At 38.2% G+C, this 20,129-nt stretch overlaps 1 protein-coding gene across 2 annotated transcripts in view; it reads right to left on the bottom strand.

Moving 5' to 3' along the window:
* The window catches only part of Cdkl5 (cyclin dependent kinase like 5), a 193,453-nt gene that overhangs the window by 31,399 nt on the left and 141,925 nt on the right, over positions 1-20,129 (bottom strand). For both annotated transcript variants that reach the window (XM_085837929.1, XM_021153604.3), the window contains exons 7-11: positions 19,203-19,262; positions 16,769-16,859; positions 12,537-12,726; positions 7,258-7,338; positions 3,667-3,818 (exon numbers count right to left, since the gene is read on the bottom strand). In XM_085837929.1, coding sequence (XP_085694055.1) covers positions 3,667-3,818; positions 7,258-7,338; positions 12,537-12,726; positions 16,769-16,859; positions 19,203-19,262 — 574 coding nt within the window. The remainder of the gene's footprint in view (positions 1-3,666; positions 3,819-7,257; positions 7,339-12,536; positions 12,727-16,768; positions 16,860-19,202; positions 19,263-20,129) is intronic.

Genomic DNA, 20,129 nt, shown 5'->3' with positions numbered 1-20,129 from the left:
GTAAATTACATTTGTTTTGTTAAATGTTATACAGAACATATGTCCAGATCAATAAAGTGCAGTGCATGCATGATAGGATCTGTGACACTGATTACAAAGATGGTAAAATAATTTATCAGACACATACATACACAGTAGGGGGTAGAAAGAAAGGGTGGTTTATTGAGATATATTGCATAGAGTATACTGGGCAAACTCCTGGGCAGAGAGAATCTAGTGTTCAGATGAAGGAGAAGTTCTTTTTGTAGTAGTCAAAGGAAAGTGGCTAGGTCTTATTGGATGATCCTTCTGTATGTCCTAACTAGATAACTAGTGGACATTTCCCTAATTGGCTAAGAAATAAATTATGTTTTTGATTTTTGAACCTAGACCTTAACAGTCAAGCTATCTCTCCAGCCCAGCTGTTCTTTCTCCTTAAGATTGGTAACCTGTATAAAACATCATGAGTTACTAGGCACCAGGCTCTGGATACTTTGATCTCAAACAGAGTATAACTAGGGCTGACTAGTTATAACTGACAAGATAATGGTCCTGCTTGTAGACAACAACCTTTTTCTGAGCTCCACCTGCTCTAATGCTAGAACGGCTTAGCAGTGGTCTCCATCCAACAACAGCATCCAGCCAGTCTACCTACCCCATAGGCATCAGAGCTGCCTGATTATTTATATCTTGGCAACCAAAATATGTCAGCACTTTTCAAAAACTCAATTATGATATATAATCGTATACACAGATAGATCAGATAGCTCTGAGTAAATATGTTGGCTACTCTCAATACTGTCTCCAGTCATGGGCCTTAAGACCACAGGAGACTATGTCCCTCAGGTTTCTAGCTGGCTATCTTCTGGTAGAGTTGAACAGGAGAAAGAAGTAGCACAGGAAAAGGGAGAAGAAGGTTGGGGGTGGGGGGTGGAGGTAGACTTCCCTGTTTCTTCCTGGCCACATGCCCTGACTCAGGTCCTAGTTCAATTCTTCCACAGGGCTTCTTGTGCCAAACTCTAGTTTTCCCTGATATCATATTTTCTCCCTTTCCTCTGCAGATGAAGGTATAGCAATGACAGAAATGCTTTAGCCATAAATAAGGACCAGGAGGGGATAGAAAAGAGTGAAGGAAGTTGCTAGAGCTTCTAGAACCATTGGAATTACTGTTACACAAACCTACTGTGATCTTATCTAGTCACAGCAATAGAAGAGAAAGGAAGCTATAAAGTTAAGGTGGAAACAGCTGATAAAGGTTCAGATTCATCATGTATGTATGCATTATATAATATGTATTTATGTGTATCCTAAGCAGTTCCTCTCTGTGTTTCCATCTGAGGGTTAACTGCAAGCTACTGAGATTTAGACATATAATAATTCATATGTAGAAAGGGCATCACATCATCTTCACATTGGAGCTCTGCCAGAGCACAATAAAAAGCAGCTTTGAAAATTTCATAGATCTCTTTGACACACAACTCCCAAGAATCTGTGTTAAGCTGCTAACCATTGAAAACAAATTAATGTATGAATCACTCAATCACTTGCTTGTTTTAGAGAGAGGGCCTCATGTAGTCTACATTAGCCTCAAACTTGCTCAAGGCTGGCCTTGGATTCCAGATTTTCCTGCCTCCACTTCCTGAGGGCTGGGATTTCATGTGGACATGACTGTATGGCTAAGAACCACTTTCATATGGTTGTCAGAGTAGATAAATGGATAGACAGTTAATACATATACTCAAAATAAGTTTAAAAGTGAAAATAGCCAGGCACAACCCTATAATCCTAGCTGAAAGATAATTCAGCTGGAGGCTGAAGAGGGCATGGCCAGCCTGGAACATTCCATAAACCAATGAATAAATGGAGACAGGCACAAAACTATTTTCATATGTGGCGAGTGGTAAAGCAGGATCATTGAGAGGGGCCAGCACAGTCAAAATGGCATCACACCATACCATGAAAGTAACCTCAGAGGAGTCTGAAGGTGACAAGCCTGAAGTAATGACTGAGTTCACTGGCTTCTGGAGAGAAAATGATGTGGGGTGACAGTGTGCTCTCCAGGGACAAGGCACAGGAGTATGTGAGTAGGAACCAACAGATATGGTGTTGTAAACATATAAAAAATTGTCTTAGAAACCCTGTGGGGAGATACCAGCTAGAATTCACATCCCTGGCAAGATAGGCTTCTGTGGAGTAAATACTGGACAAGGCAATAGTGGGGTAAAGGCCTCAGATGATAGAAGATTACTAAAAATTACAAACTCTTAGGACTTTCCCTTTGATATATTTAAAATATCACCAAGACCTAAAAATGAATCCTTTCAGAAATTTTTATTTACTCACAATTCCTATCAAGTTAGTCTCTGTGAGACTCACCATAGGCCTCCTTTCAGACTACAGGTTATATCACTGATGACTACAGTACAACTCACAGATTTATCATTGGTCTACCAAACTTTTTACATCATTAGGATAATTTACTTTGTAAAGCTAAATTAGAGAAGTCATGTGGCAATTCAAGTAGAAGGGAGACTAAAACTCATGAACCAAGCTTGGTGTAACCCCAGCAAAGATACGAGAAAAATGTCAGCCAGCCAAGTGCCAAGGAGTAAGCAGAAAAGTGCTAGGTCCTGACCTTTCAAAATTGGAATCTAATTTTCCACATACAGAAGGGAAAATTGTGTGTGTGTGTGTGTGTGTGTGTGTGTGTGTGTGTATGGGGGGTAGTATTAAAATTTTAAAAGGTTCATTGCTTTTCATTTCCTCAGTGAAATAAACTATTTCTAAATCCCATATATAAAAATCATCAGATGCCAAAGCTGTGTTGTGGAAGATGAAGGAACACCATTCTCCTATAAATGCAGCAATAGAATTGGGGAATGTCAGGACACAATAAATCCAATAGAGGGGAGGAGGAAGAACAAGGGTAAAAGGGAGATAAAGGGGAGAAAGGGAGGGAGGGAGAGAGAGAGGAAAGGAAAGAGAGACAGAGACAGAGATTGAGTGATTGATTCAAGAAAAGTTTTCAGCCAGATGGGCCTATGATTGGCACTCAGGAGGAACTGAGTAAACCCTGAAGCCTGTTTGACTACCCAATGGAGTTTTTCAATGCTAGGATTATAGGTATGCTCAGGCAAGAAACAAATATTGTAAAATATTATGTTCAAAAACCTATTTTAAAATGTACTACTTTTAATTATTGACCACTATTTCCCTATGCTTATTTTTATAAAAGAAGGTCAGTTCTGAACTCAGTGATTGAAGGGAAAGATCAATACAATCACAAAACCCTTCTAAAAAGGCTGCCTTGGCTCAGTTCCCCACATACACATTCAGTATCTTCTTTTCCTTCCAGGAACTCTCTTCCTCTAGTCATTTACACAAAATCTGCTAGGTCTTAATGTTGTCTGTGATGCTGGAAACCTCCAGAGTTGCTAACTCAATGCTACCTTTCCAAGGGAATACATAGGTTTTCATCATATACTGTTAAATAATAAAGTCTTTAATAGTCCCACACAACTCATTAATTATAGTTCTGAATCATGTAATAAGTATGAGGAAGATATTTTTGAATAATGAGGGCTTTCCTTCTTTTCTTTAATTGCATAATTTTAGCAGCCGCCTCCTCCACCCACTTCTGAGACCAAGCGTGCATTTGTATCACCTTAGAAGGGAAGGAATATTTACCTATTAGACAGGGTGCTGCTTTCCACATGATAAGGTTTCCTTTTTGTTGATCTTGAAGGAGACCGGTCCAAAAGTCTCTGAGTCTGAAATGTAGGATGATTTAAACACTGCTCTGTCAAGTATCTGTCAGCTGGGTCCAACTTCAGTAAATTCTTGAGAAATAAAAATTTAGGAATGGAAAGAACAAAGTTGAATTTAAACTCTACCAAAAATCTTATCTTTACTTCCTAGAAGAGAAATATACAGTCACTGCAAAATACCTAGCAACAATAGCTCAGGGGGAAAAAAAAAAACATCAAAATCACAATTAGGGTGGCTGGAGGGAGGGAAGGGGAGGGGATGGGGATGAGAACAGGGAGGATAAGGTTGGGGGAGGATGGAGGAGAGAGTAATGGGAGAGACAACTGGTTTTGGGAGGCATCTCTGGGATAATGGAAACCTAGGAAAATGGAAACTCTTAGGAATCTATAAGGTTGACCCTAGCTAAAACTCTTAGCAGTGGGGGATACAGAGCCTGAACTGACCATCTCCTGTAATCAGGCAAGACTTCAATGGAGGGACTAGGACATCAACCCAGACACAAAACTTTAGACCCACAATTTGTGCTGCCTACAAGATGGAGCAGAATTTGAGGGAAGAGCCAAACAATGATTGGGCCAGATTGAGACCCATGCCATGGGAGAGAGCCAAACCCTGACACTTTTAATGATATTCTGCCTAGCATAACTGTCATCAGAGAGGCTTCACCCAGCAACTGATGCAGAGACCCACAGCCAAACATTATGTGGAACTTGGGGAATCTTGTGGAAGAGGGAGCAGAGGGATTGAAGAAACCAAAGGGGTCAAGGACATCACAAGGAAACCTATAGAATCTACTAACCTGAGCTCATAGGAGCTCATAGAGACTGAATTGCCAGAGATTATATATGGAATAGACCTAGGACTGCCACACCCACTCCAGTGGAGTCTAAATGACAAGTCCAAAAGTTTGGTCACAGTCCTGAAGCAAAAAAGTTTCATGGAAACTGGTCTCCTGGAGGTTCCCTACAATACTTAAAATAGCAGCCAAGTCACTCCCATATGCAGGAATTTAAAATGGCCTAGGAAGAGGGAGGGTTGTGGTTTAAGGAGGAACTAGAGTATTGCATTATTCATGAAAAAGTTAGTGAGAGCAAAACCCCCTAGTGCAAGCTTTCACAAGGCTCAGAGGAATAGCATAAATTGTGACTAGGGTGTGAAATCCTCACCCGGCTCCTAGAATAGCTGACTTTAGATAGGGCCAGTTTTTATCTCAGTTGTAGTCACTGCCTGGTTCCTGCTAGTCCTTTATATATGCATTTCTCTGTTTTGTGTCATTATACATAGGATAACTTCAATGTACCTTGGCTGATGTGTCATCTAACTTCTTTGTTTTCTTCTGTAATATAAGTTTGATGCTCATTTTGAGAAATTACATTCAGATACAATACTCCCTTGTGTCTATGTCTGTTTGTCATTCTCCAACTCCCTGCCCAACTGAGTACTGGGACCCTGATTTCAGGTTGAGGGACCAACTGAGTCCAGTCCACAGCATAGGACCTCTGCAAATATGTAAGAGCGGTAAAGCTGGGTCTTCATATGGAACTCCTAAAACAGGGGCAGGGGCTGTCTCTAAATATCCTGCCTGCCTTTGGATCCCTTTCCCCTAACTAGGATGCCCTGTCTAGCTTCAATAGAAGATGTGTCTAGTCTTACTGAAACTTGATATGCCAGGGCTGGTTAAAATCCATGGGAGGCCTTCCTTTTTCTGAAGAGAAGGGAGGGAGGTTAGAGGGATGGACAGGAAGGAGAGGGATAGAGGGGAAGCATCAGTAGGGGATGTAAAGTAAATAAATAACTTAATAAAAACACCCACAATCTCATAATCATAGTCCTCTTGGTAGGAGGTTTTCTAGCTCTGCTTGTGAATACCATATATAGTCTTTCTTCTATAATACCTGGCTCATGATATATACATGTTTTTATATCCCATTCTTTTCACTTTATGAAAAAAACTTTTGCAATTTAACTTAAGCATTTTTAAAATTACTATATGAGTAAGGCCCAGATTGATTAAGTATTGACTACATGAAAGAAGGTACTGGCAAAACCCAACTGATTTACCTAGTAATTTCTGTCTAATTAAACCTAAAGAGTGTTGAGGGTTCATTAAAAAAAATGGCAGTTCTCAATCTGTGCTAATAACATCAGCGCTTCATTAGAGTTTCATACAACGTAGGGTTTGATTTTAATTAAATTAGGGAAATGTTGAGGCTTTACTGAGATTTCTGAAATCTCACAGTATCTTTCCCTAATGTCAGAGACCCTCCTCCACACCTATTTACACTGTTCCCTGGGACACAGGTGAACATACCCTAAAACACAGCAAAGTTTTAAGAACGCAGCTCAGTAAACTTGCCACTGTGCTAAATCTGTCTTTTAAACTTTCTACAAACAGTATAGCCTTTGTACATATGACAGCTTAACAAATGGACATAAAGCAAACTAATCCATAAGCAACCATTGATGTTCCATCCTGAAACAATCAATACTTGCCTGTACATTTACTTCCTGAAATGAAAACTGGGAGAATGTAAAAAAATAGTTTTGACTCAAGGGACCATTGTCTACTGAGGTAGAGAATCTTTGTTTCCTTGCTTAATTTTTTAGACAGAGTCTTGGTACCTTTAGCTACCCTCAAACTTAGAGCAGTCCTCCCATTTCAGCCTCTCAAATGCTGACATTATAAGCATGTATCACCATGCCCAGCAAGAAAATCTTTAAAATAGAATTTTGAGGCTAGAGAGAGAACTCAGCAGTTAAAGCACTGGCTGCTTTTCCAGAGGATCTGGGTTTGATTCCCAGCACCCACATGATAGCTCACAACAGCCTGTAGCTCCAGTTTCAGGACACTTGATGCCTTCTTTTGGCTTCCATGAGTACTGCATGATATGGTGTACAGGCAGACACGCAGAAAACACACACACACGCACACACACAAATCTTTTACAAAAAGAATTTAAGGGATATTTCTAGTAGTTTGGAGTAGAATATCTTTTGACAGAAAGGTTAACATGAGGAGGAACACTCAGATGTATCAGGATGTTAGTGGTGATCCTGATACATCTAAAGAAAAGTCAGAAACAGCAACCTGCCTTGTGGAGAAGAGGCAGAGTCAGACAACAAAAAACAAAAGGTTCACTGATTCAAACTGTATAGACAATATAGAGTCAATGTTATATAGAAATAATTATACAGTCTTTTGTCTTATAACATTCACTTTAAGATTTGTTTTAAAACCTATGCCTGAGTAGTTCTTGAGTACCAACAGATATTCATTATTCTGCCCATTTTAGGAAAGTAATTTAGGGATTACATGCTCCTCTCTAGATGGTCTGAGACAAAACCAGATTCCTGTTGCAATTATAAACAAATTACATGCCTTTTAACATGACATACTCCCCATTAATCATGTACTAAGAAGACATTTAATTCATAAAAGCATGCTAAGAAGTCTGCAGAGGAGCATCCATAAACCAAAGGACTCTTTTTTTACAAGCATACTTTTCTTACCTTCATTAGGTCAAGTAAAACACTATTTAAAATTCCAAGGTATCTTCTCTCTAATGACTGAGGATGGTTAACAGCTGGGAACTGTAAGAACAACATAGCATGAATGTTAGCATTTGAGGAAGGATATGTGTACATATGTTTGTGAGAGTTAAACAAGACAACATCTGGACAGAAATCATTGCCCTAGTGTCAATCCAAATTAAATTACTATTTATACATAACTTTTGGTGTCTATATATTTTAGGTTATCGATTAATAGGATTGACTAAGTATTAAATAGTGGGAAAACACACAGGTGAAAAATGATACCTAAAGTTAGACAGAGAACACTGAAGCTTGTAAAATGAATAAAAGTCTGAGTCTATATAACTTGAATCATGTATGCTTACACAAAGTTGTTCTGAAATAATTTATAGACAAATACTGCCAGACTGAAGAACTAACAGAAGGGCCATGATATTATATTATATAAAAATGTCTTGGCTTTTCCATAAGAATTTGTAACTTACTCCTGAAATTGAGACATAAGAAAGAAAAAAGGCAGCAAGGGGCCAGAACCTGAAAGACTATTTGAAATACTAAATTTAGGCCTTTGTTCTATTATTGTTTTTTAATATACTCTTCTAATGATATGTTTATCAAGTCTTAAAGTTGTAACCAAGGGCAAATATAGACACCTAGACCAACAAATTCATTTTTAAGTAAAGAGGGGTTGAAGCTTATTTTGATGTTGTGTCCTTTGTACCAGTCTATTTGACAGGATCTTGAGTGTACTGGAGCACTGAGTAAGATGCTGGCAGAACATATTCACTCATACACCTCCCAAATGTTCAGTGCTGGTTGCTTGCAATGCATATTTCTTTTAGGCTAACATAGAAACATTTCAAAGTATGGAAATCCTTAAATATGCCGAATAAAGGGACTGAAGGACTAATTATGTAGTAACATCAAACAAGATATTAATAAATATTTGTGTTACCATCCCCACATTATATTGGGTCAGGCAAGAAACAAACTTGAGAAATGTGCTGTCTGGTTGAAAAGGAATTGATGAACGGTGCATCTACAAATGAGAAGCTAAAGCCTGGCAAGGTGGCACTGAAGAGGATGAGGCAGGAAGGGCTTGGGTATGAGGACACAGCCAGACTCTGTGGCCCCAGAAGAACCTATGGGGATCTTGAACTCAACTTTGAAAGAAAAACAGCGATGCAATGCTGTGCAAGGCATTTTAAGTATTATTATCTTTCCATTAAAGAGATAAGGAAAATGATCAGAAAGTTCAAATAAGTGGTTCAAGGAAAGCTACATAATTAAGGAGTAGAGTACTATTTGCATCTAAGCCTGTGATCCAAAGGCACACTCTTTCCAAAACAAAGTACCTCTCTCACGGGAGCTGCAGAAGTTCCCTTTGATGCTACTGAAGCGTTACCTATCAGCGGAGAGGGAGCGACACCTGTCATACCATGATAAAAGACCCTCCACCAATAAATTTTAATTAAGACTTTGTTTGTATATCAGTGTCTCAACCTGTGGCTCACAACCCCCTTGGGGATTGAGTGACCCTTTTAAGGGGGTCATATATAAGGTATCCATATCGGATATTAACATTGTGATTCATAATAGTAACACAATTTCAATTATGAAGTAGCAACAACAGTAAATTTCTGAATGGAGGTCACCACAACATAAGGAACTGTATTAAAGGGCCACAGCATTAGGGTGGCTAAGAATCACTGTTTTATATTATTGTACTACATATCCTTCTTTTCTTTCCTCAGGAAGAACATTTTATTGAAGAGTTAATCCTGAAAGCTAAAAACTCTTAGAAAAACCACAATAAACAAAATGGACCAGGACAGGGAGTTTGCTGTGAGATTGTGTCTCTTAGGAATGTCAGAAGCTACACACACAAACCCTCATCAACATGACTGTCCAAACATAAGGTGAATAAGGAGGACACCAACAGACATGCTAAATTGGACATGAAAAGCTTTTATCACCTCAACCCTACACAAGGAACTATAGGTAACTAAGGAATGCTGAGAGTAGGAGAAATAGTTTTACCCAGATAAGCACACATAATTGGTTATCTAACACCTAACAGCCAGCCTAGAAAACATAATACATACAAGTAAGAGTATATAGAGTGAGCAGGTCATAGATGGAATATTTTTTGACTGAGCAGTGGTGGTGCACACCTTTAATCTCGGCACTTGGGAGGCAGAGGCAGGCAGGTCTCTGAGTTCAAGGCCAGCCTGCTCTACAGAGTGAGTTCCAGGACACACAGAGAAACCCTGCTTGAAAAGCAAAAAGAGAAAGAGGGAGGGGAGAGAGTGAGAAGAGAGAGAGAAAGCTCAGAAGGACACCTACATGGGAGGATTTGGAAGGAAGAATGGGAAGGGGTAAACCATGCAATCACATTATAATTTTAAAAAATATAAAAAATTAAATAGCCGGGCGTGGTGGCGCACGCCTTTAATCCCAGCACTCGGGAGGCAGAGGCAGGCGGATTTCTGAGTTCGAGGCCAGCCTGGTCTACAAAGTGAGTTCCAGGACAGCCAGGGCTACACAGAGAAACCCTGTCTCGAAAAACCAAAAAAAAAAAAAAAAAAAAAATTAAATAAAAAGAAATGACCAGCTGGGCAGTGGTGGTGCATGCCTTTAATCCCAGCACTTGGGAGGCAGAGGCAGATTTCTGAGTTTGAGGCCAGCCTGGTCTATAGAGTAAGTTCCAGGACAGCTAGGGGTACACAAAGAAAACCCTGTCTTGAAAAACCAGAAAAAAAGAAAGAAAGAAAGAAAGAACGAACGAAAGAAAGAAGACAAGGCAAACTCCTAACTTAAAAAAACATGTATATGCCCAAAAGGAATTGACAATGGCATACCACAGACTTATTTGAACATCCAGTATTCACAATAGCTAAGATATGGATCCAGCCTGGATGCCTAACAAAGATGAACAGATAAAGAGAAGGTGACATAAAAGCACAATGGAATCTCATTCAGTCATCAATAGAAAGGAAACCACGTCAGCTGGAGAGAAATAGATGAGCTGAAGATAACTATGTGAAACAAAATAAGCCACACTGAAGAAAGTAAGTACAAGCTTTCCTCTCATACATGCAATGCAGATTTCCCTCTGAGGCAGAAGGAAGCCGTCTGGATAGAGGGGGAGATGAGTTGAGCCAAAGTAGTGAACAAAGAAAGGATATATCACATGCTTTTGTCTCCGATGCAGTATCTAGATGTGTGTGAGTGAGTGTGTGTCTGAGAGAGAGAGAGAGAGAGAGAGAGAGAGAGAGAGAGAGAGAAAGAGAGAGACTATTTTTAGGGGGATGTCAAAGGGACTGGCAAGAGAGGGAAGGAGGAATGAGGGCAATGAGGACTGTGAATAAAAGTTAGATACAATAATATGCATGTATGAATGTAATGAAAATTATTCTATATGCTAACTAAAAGCATAGAAAACAAAGTCGGGGTGGGTAAGAAGGAGCTGTATGAGAGGAGATTCTCCTTGGGTTGATATTACAGTAGAAGGAAAGATCATGCAAGGTAAGAATGCTCCCGGGAGAAGAAACCTTAGTCCTAAGTTCAGAAAGTATGAAAACCTTGGGATGCCTATAGAGGTCAAAGAACAAGCAAGCGTGGTGAGACTCTGAAGGCAGGTGTATGGAGACAGGTATGAGACAAGGTCAGGTAACAGAAGGGCCCCAGCCATGCAGGGCCTCACAGGTGATGGCAGGGAGTACGGAATGATTCTCAGTGAAACAGAAATTCAGTAATTAGGACTATCTTTATTTTACTTGTGAATATATTTGTCTATCTGATAGACCAAGAGCAAATTCTATTTGTTGCCACATTTTCAGCATCTAGGATGAGAAATGTTCCATAACTGTCAAATTAATTTGTTGAATTACATGCTATTTATAACCCAATCAATGGTTGTTTTTTGTTTTGGTTTGGTTTTGGCTTTTTTTTTTTTTTTTTTTGGGTAATAGAAGCAAAGATAAAAGGAAAAACAAATCTGAAGCAACTTAGGCACATTTGGAAGAGGACATGAGAGCATAAAGGAGAGAGGGGTGTGAAGAACTGTGTGTGTCTCAGTGGGTTCATTTCTTCCAAGTGGGCTGGGCTCAGCAGGAGCCGAGACTGTGTTACGCATGTGCATGTAAGCAGTAGTGCTCTCAAACAAAAGCTAACTGAGGTCCAGAAAGTCAAAGATAAAAACCAAAGGGCTTTGCAAATGGCAAGACAACACCTTGACTTTGTCATACCATGTTAGTTGATGGTTGCTTAGGAAAGAAAAGTCATTTTCCTTTGCCGACATAGCTGCTGGTAGGTCACTCATACATACATGGGGAGCACTTACTAGACGCTGGTTTTTTAATAACAACAGGGATAAAAATAATGGAGGACAGAAAGCTTAGAGGAAGGTGAGGTGAGGGGACGCTAGAAGGAGTTGGAGTTGGACATGATTGAAATACAGTATATGAATATCCAACATTTTTAAAGAATAAAAAAATAGATTTAAAAAGATAGGAGCATAGTTTAAGAATCATACACTTGCATTGGAAAAGAAAATAAAAGATGGGATGATGAAATTATTTGATAGTTTCTACAATGACTACAAATTGATGTGTTGGCTCAAAACTTTAAAACTGCTTTTGTGGGTAGATGGAAATAAGGAGAATTCTATACATCACTCGTCATTCCGATGATGTACCTCTGGCACTTACACACTCCTCATTTAAGCAAAGTTTATGACTTCAAAAATGTTTTTCATTATATTCTCAGCAAACAAGTCTTACACAAAGGTAACAAGGCTTCTGACTTCTACAAAGATTTAATGTTTCACTGTCAATGCACAGGAAATATCTGCAGAATACAAGAATTCATGGCTGCCTTCAAGTCAGCACAAACCAAGTTTCCTAAGTAAACAGCAGCTACTCGCACATTTCTATACTTTGGAGATGCTTAATAGTTTGAATAAAGAGTGTAAAATGAAAGTTTGGAATATAATGATGTACATGATAAAATGATTTTGAAAACTCAAACTTTACATATTAGAAAAGAAGCATTAGCAACTCCTACTTGAGAATTGTGACTATTTTTTTTTAATTTCACAAATACTGTATAAGAGTCAGTATAGTGAGGATTAAAACTGCTGTGATGGGAAGGGAGGAATGTGCAATGCATAGCTTAGGATGCCATTGTGCAATGAACAGCAAGTGAAATGCTGCCAGATTGATTCCATTTTGGATTTTAGCAAAGCCTCTTACCCGGAGCCCATGGAAACGAGGGTTACTGTAGAAGAGCTTCATTTGCTCAGATGGAAGTGGTCCTAGCACCTTCTGAATAGTAAAGAGTTGGTCAATTTCACTTTCTCCAGGAAATAAGGGCTGGCCATCACTAAGCTCTCCAAGAATACAGCCCACTGACCACATATCCACTGACTTCCCATAGGGGGCTCTGAAAAGCAAAAGAAGAAATGGTCTTAGCAACTAAAGACACAAAAGGGTTTAACAATTACTAGCTTATTTTGGACCAATTCATGATGTAAAGCATGAATGCACTTAAAGAAAAAGTAAGACTGCAAATAAAGAATTAGAGCCATCTAAGCAAACATTCAGCACACAAGTCCATAACCCACACTCATAAAGAAATCAATATATATCTAGAACATGAATGGTTTTAATAAACCCTAATGTAGTGTACACATTGGATAAGAGCACCTCACTTATGGAATGGAATGTTTCCAGTAAGTGTATTTTCAAATAATTATCCTTTTAGCTTGCTAAGTGTCAAAATTTATATCCATTTTTGAGCTTTAGTCTGGTAGAATGTGCCATTGCTTTGTGTACTTTGAACAAATACTGAATATTACTTAACTTCTGATTGTTTAGTATCATAATTTCCAACAGCGGAGTTAATTATAACTGTACATTATATGAGGCATTCTGATAGCTATTTCTCTCAAATCATGTTTTAATATATTTAGGACTTTGTAGTTCTCTTCCAGGACCTGAATCAGTAGAGAGTTTTAGAGAGGCTGCTACAAAGAGTTTGCTACAAATGGAGGCCATAAATGAAAAATCTAAGGCTCCCCAAAGAGCCTTATAGCTTAGTACCTAAAGCCTAGAATAAAATTATGTATGACAGTTTTTAAACAAAAACTATATATACAGTTTCAAAAATAAATAATGTAAGCCTTAAAAATAAATCTGAAATAAAACATATAAAAATTATCTCAAATGAAATTCTAGAATGCAATTATGATAATAAAAATTTTAAACTAAGCACTGCTACCATAACAGAATATATTTAGGTTAATAAGTTACTGCAACAATAAATCAGTATTTCATTTATCTCATTTCCTTCTCACACACACAAAAATCTAAAACCACATTGAAAGTTCATTTAGACATCTTTGGTAGCTTTCTGGGCAATGAAGCATATTGATTTCAAAAATATTTGAGATAAAGAAAATTTTGTCCTATGGTACTGGATTGAGAAACCTATGGAAAAACCTCACACATTCATGACAAGCTATTTTAATCCTATCATCTAATTTGAATATTTTATGCAGCTGGAACTATTTTTGAATATCAAGGGCAAAGTCCTTGGAATGTATAAACATGTAGACTTTTAATATAAAACCAAATATCAACCAGTTTCAGTAAAATTTTTACACACATAATATGGTACTTAAAGTAGACCATGACAATTAGCTCAAGTTGGCTGTGCTGAGTTCTATTTTGGGGAACTGTCACACATATCTAAACATAACCTCAGTTTTCCAAAACCTCAGTTTTCTAATGGGAACCATTAGAGAATAAATGTTCTCTAAAGATTCATAATAAAGCCACTCTCACAATATCCTCCATGGGACTATCTTATAGGAAAAAAAAACCCATATTTTAGCCAGAGGTTGGGGGGTGGCGCACACCTTTAATCCCAGCACTTGAGAGGCAGAAACATGCAATCTCTGTGAGTTCGAGGCCAGCCTGCTCTACAAAGTGAATTCTAGGACAGCCAGGGCTTCTACATAGTAAAACCATCTCAAAAGCAAACAAAACAAAAACAAAAACACATCTTAACGAGTCCTTCTACCATACTTGGGCTCTTGGTTGCAGTGCTAAGAATGATTTACTTCCTACTCATTTCTTCATTGGCAAACAGTGTCCAGTAAATTCAAATTTCAAACCCCTCAGAGAAATATAATACAGTGCAATGAATCTACAAAGGTACTCAGGAGAAATGCAGATGAAAATAAAGAATACCAACCCTAAGACCAAGATCAGAAATTAGAACAAGAAGCTGGGGAGATGGTTCAGTGAATAAAGTGGTTGCTACGTAAGCATGAGAACATGAGTTGGGCTCCCCAGTACCCACATATAAATTTGGGTCTTGTAGTGGGTACTTCTAATGCCAGCACTGGGAAGCAGGGACAAAAGGATCTTGGAGGACTCACTGGCCAGTCAGTCTAGCCAACCAAATGAGCTCCAGGTTGACCAAAAGACCCCATCTCAAAGAAATAAGGAGAACAATAGAGGAAGACACACAGTATCAACTTCTGACCTCTCCATATGCACTCATGGTGGTATGTGGGTGCACACACACAAATGAGTACAGAAATCTAAAACTTGATCCATTTAAATGATAGTGACTAATCATAATTTACTTTGCAGGATAAAGCAAATTTTTGATTTAAGAGAATAAAGATTTTTAAAACATCAATAATTTTTATTGACTCTAGATTATCAATAAATCAAGAATTACATCAGATGGTGGCTGGCAACATTAGAAAATGAATACTTAACATCCAATAAACTCTCAATGGGTAATACCTGTAGTCCTTAATGGTATAAGAACTACAGAAATTTACATTGCTGTTACATAAAGGGTATCCTACTTTCCCAGATACGTGTGCATGTTACATAAGCAAAATATGGCAAACCCAACAATTTGTGTACTTTTCATTATTTATCAACATGACTACTTTTATTTCTTTATTTGAGTATGTTTTCTTTCTCTGTTATTGGGTTCCAAGGAAGGAACTACGACTGAAAAAAAAAATGAGAAAATACTAGGATAGGTAGAAATGAGAAAAACCTAGAATAGGTAGAAAGTTATTAATGGGAGCATGTGATGGAGATGCAGACTTCAGGCTCCTTCTTGGGCTGCATTAAAAAAGAACATTATTGCAAGAGTTTCTGGTATTAACAGATGAGTGACAGGGCTCTGAAAGTGGTGAGGTGAGCAAAGGGGGTGAGTGTGGAGATGTTGCTGAAAAAATCAGCAATGTAGGCTTAATAGGAATAGCCATTTATCATCCGACAAGATTTACATTGTTCAGAAGAAAGCTGATAATTGGTTCAGTATTTACCCTGTGTCTAGCAAAGTGGCTGAACAGAAACTTAAGTATGTATTTAATGTAGCAACAGATAAGCCAGAATGTCAAACTGTCCCCTTGTAATTCATCTTTAATACTTCTCTTTATCAAGAGGTAAGATTTTGCTGGGCAGTGGAGGTGCACATCTTTAATCCCAGCACTTGGGAGGCAGAGGCAGGTGGATTTCTGAGTTCAAGGCCAGTCTGATCTACAAAGTGAGTTCCAGGACAGCTAGGACTACACAGAGAAACCCGGTCTCAAAAAGCAAAAAAAAAAAAAAAAAAAAGAGGTAAGATTTTTTTTTTCTCCATACTTTGAATTATGCTTTGGTCATGAGACATGCTGTGATCAATAAGACAAATGCCATAGGAATAGGACCTTGGAAAGCACCTTTGTTTTAGGGCTAAACTTCCTGATGCACAGAATTCTCCTATCAGTTTTGGAAACAGACTAGCTTACTAAAGGTAAGTCCTGATGGATTCACGACGGTCTGCCAGGGGCTAAGAGAATGGATCCATTGGTGGAAATGCATGACTTACAAAAAATAAGGACCCAAATTCATTCAGTCCCTAGAATCCACATAAAAATATCAGGCATGGTGGCACCCACTTGTAATCCCAGCACTGGAGAGGCAGAGAGAACAGCCTCCCCCGGTTTCACTGTCCAGGGCACCTAGCCTAACTGATGGATTGTAGTCGAGGAATGACGATCTGGCTTCTATATGCACATACACACAGCTTCCCACTCCCGGTAAAACCACACATACATGCAGAGAAAAACAAAAGGAATCTATCAGACACCAGCTGAAGTACACTTCATCAATTAACTCCCAGTCAATCTTCTGGCCCACTAGCTACCATCACAGTGACTCCAAGAAAGGCCACTCCACTGAACTCAAGTTACAGTCACTCAGAACTATGATAAATGAAATGAAGCTTGTTTCATAGCATCAAGTTCTTGGGTGTCTTTTTTTTTCTTTTATAGTGGATATGCAACTAATATGTGTAAGTAACCAGAGTTCTTATTTTCCATAAGTGAATACACACACACACACACACACACACACACACACACACACTAAATGTGTAGAGGTCACTCTATTTGAGAAAGAGAACTCACCCAAGTAGGAGTTCTGGAGACCGGTACCACCTTGTAGCCACATACTCTGTATAATTAGCATTGTTACCCTCTGAGAGATTGCGAGCAAAACCTGAAAGAATAGCAAGCTCCTGTTGGCCAAATATTTCACGTATAGCTATATTTAAAGAGATACCAACAGAACATAATGACTAATATTGAAAGGACTGTTTATTAAGAACAACTTTATTTGAAATAGTTAATTGTGTTCATATGTTAAAGCACAGAATGAATTTGCTACGAACCCATCCATGTTTTCAAATTCACCCTGTGTTTTTGGAAGCATTCAGACCATATTTTCAAAGTGGCTCTTTTTAGGAGTAAAATTAAGTGCCCACTCAGGCCAGAAGTCAGTCACACCTGCATTCGCTCTGCTAAGTGAGACTTACATTGTATTTGTGTATTTCTGTTGCTGAGCAGTTCCAGTCATTATGTAAACAATTCACAGTTGGCACTGATAGGAACAAGTGGGCTGAAAATTCTTCTTAGCCCTTACTGTTGTAGAAGCAGCTTAGGGGCATCTTAATTATCTTAGAGACACTAGCATTATTTTTGTCTCTCACTCTTTCCAAAGGTTTAGGACTACAAAATGCAGCAGTAAGATAAATTAATTCCCCATCTGACTCATCAACTGTCATAGAGGTTCACCATCAGGGTTATATAGAACTGAAACATTAAAACTGGAGTGAAAATTAAGGTCCTGTGAGAAGAGAAATTAGCGTTTTTTGTCTTCCTTGGTTGTGAGCCGAGTCTTTAATGGCTGAGCCATCTCTCCAGCCCAAATTTGTGTTTCTTAAAGTGAATCAATTTAAAAAAACAACAGCAAAAAGACAAAACCCCTAACTTCAGCTAATCAAGTCTTCTTATTGAAGCATTTGTTGAATAACGATGTGCACTTCTGAATAGGGCTCTTCAAGTCAGACAAAGGAGTTTGCCTCTCTGCCAGGGAAGGCAATTAGGAAGTCCTTGATAGGATGGACCCACAGGACACAGAACGCCACATGTAGTGCTACCAGGAGGAACTTCCTGACCAAAGACAGAAAGAGTTCTGGAGAAGCAGTGCTCTTTTCCTCTTACTATGAATCATTTTGCAGGCATTTCCTTTGTATTTTATCTGTTTTATACTTGTTAGTCACCTTGGATCTTAACAGAGGATCATGGAGGCATAGTAAATAGAGTTCTAGGGACACAGAGTCTACTGAAACATTGGGACATATCATAATTACAGAGAGGAGTTCATAAGTAGAAAAGATTCCTGGAAACTAGTGGGGGCCAAAAAACAGAAGTCAGATCCCCTGGAAATGGAGTTAGTTACAGGCAGTTCTGAGCTGCCCAGTGGGTCTGGGAACTGAACCCAGGTCTTTTTCAAGAGCAACAAGTACTTTTAAGCACCGAGCCATCTCTCTCCAGTTTCCAATAATATTCTAAAGAATTGTCATACTGATGCCTGGGAATACACCCAGTTGGTGGTCTCTGCCTAGGACCCAGGTATCTGTAGGTTCTACCTCTAACATTATATAAAAGGGGTGTGGTAGCACATGATCATAACTCCAACACTCAAGAAGTGGAGGCAGGAGGATCAGAAGTTTCAAGACATCTTTAGCTACATAGTGACTTAGAGGTCAACCTGGGATACATGAGCTCCTATTTTAAAATAAAATAATTTAAATAATTAAATCAACTGTTAAGTACTAAAGATAACTCAAAATTTGATTATAGTTATCTAGTTATCTGCTTCATTTCATAAATGCTCCTTTCTGACATATTTTGATGAACCATGGCCTAAACACTCTTAACTCAAGATTTTAGAACTTTTCTAAATTATTTAAAATAGAATTACCTACATGAGAAACAATACAGGCTTTCACTAGGAGTATAATTTTATAAGTTTTTCTATATATTCAAGAAATAAGAGCATTATACACAAATTACCATTTTCATTTATTATTTAACAGAAACAAATGGGAGAATAGAAGTACTTTAAAAATGGCTTTGACCTCATAGATGTAACTACTGTATGCATACCATACATAACTGTGAATATATATGAGCATAGATCTAGTAGTTATGACTAAATGTAGAATATTTTCTGTCAATATTTAAAATATTTTATCCTACTAAACCCAGGAAGCTCCAATTCTGAGGTAATTTGGTACATTACTCTTATACGGCAAGCAATTATTTGCTTCAAACTCTTTTCTGTTAGACAAGTACCTGAATAATTTGTTAAAATTGTAGATAATACACCATACAACAAAGAGGAAGCAAAGCTATCCCCAGCCACCACCTGGCAGCATATGACCCAACTGAATGCTTTTCTGCTAATTTAAATCAAAACAAGATTGGTTTTAATATACCTTTAAAAGATACCCACGGGTTTTATTAAATTAATACTCTCAACTTCTTTTTAACTCACCAAAGTCACATAGTTTCAGGACATCATTGTGGCTGATTAAGAGATTTTCAGGCTTTATATCTAGAATACCAAGATTAAAAATTAGTAAGTAAGAATGTTCTGTGGTCCGCTGATTGACACTTGTAGCACTGCAATGGCTTCTGGGTAAACTCATCTGAGTAGGCTGCCTAGGAAACTGTGCAGTGTACAGAAGAGCAAGACATGCTAGGCTGCTACATAAAACTTTCAATTAACTTCTTACCAAGAAGAGCCCTAAGGCCTCCCAAACCTTGCTCTTTCCCTTCCTCTGCTAAGGCTAGAACATACAACACATAGAGGACACTCGGTAAGGAATTTTTAAATGATTAAATTTAGATCAATATATTTCAAGGAGTTACTTTTGCTGCATAAAACACTGATAATACAAAATTTTGGAGACTAAACCTCAAATTTTTATATCTACATGCTATCTTTAAAAATACACACATCAGTAGTTGAACAGCATAATATATTTTATTTTTTAACAAGAAAGTAAAAGTTGCTCTGTATAATTCCTATATTCACATACCTACTTAGCTTTTCCATGTAGTTTACAACTAAAACAACATTTAATGCTGAAGTTATGCTAACAAATCAAGTTAAGATTCCCATTATTTTCCAATAGATCATGGAAAGATGTGATAGGAACTTAGGAGCAGAAATTTACAAAAAATAAAGTTGAGCTATTCCACTGAGAGGAACCTTTTAATTGTATTTGTTGAGATAGGGTCTCATGTATATGAAACTACCTTCAACTCTTATGTAGTCAAAGATGACCCTGAATTCCCAATCCTCCAGCCTCTAGCTCCCAAATGCCCAGAGAACAACTCCAACTTTATTTTCTGAGTTCCGTACTTAGTCTCTCTATTCTATGGTGGAGGGGAAAGTGAAGAGAGTACAGTGGAATCT

The sequence above is a fragment of the Mus caroli genome, unplaced genomic scaffold, assembly GCF_978045245.1.
Source record: "Mus caroli unplaced genomic scaffold, Mus_caroli_1 scaffold_5, whole genome shotgun sequence".
NCBI lineage: Eukaryota > Metazoa > Chordata > Mammalia > Rodentia > Muridae > Mus > Mus caroli.
The sequence above is the reverse complement of the archived record's forward strand: the minus strand, read 5'-3'. Positions and strand labels throughout refer to the sequence as shown.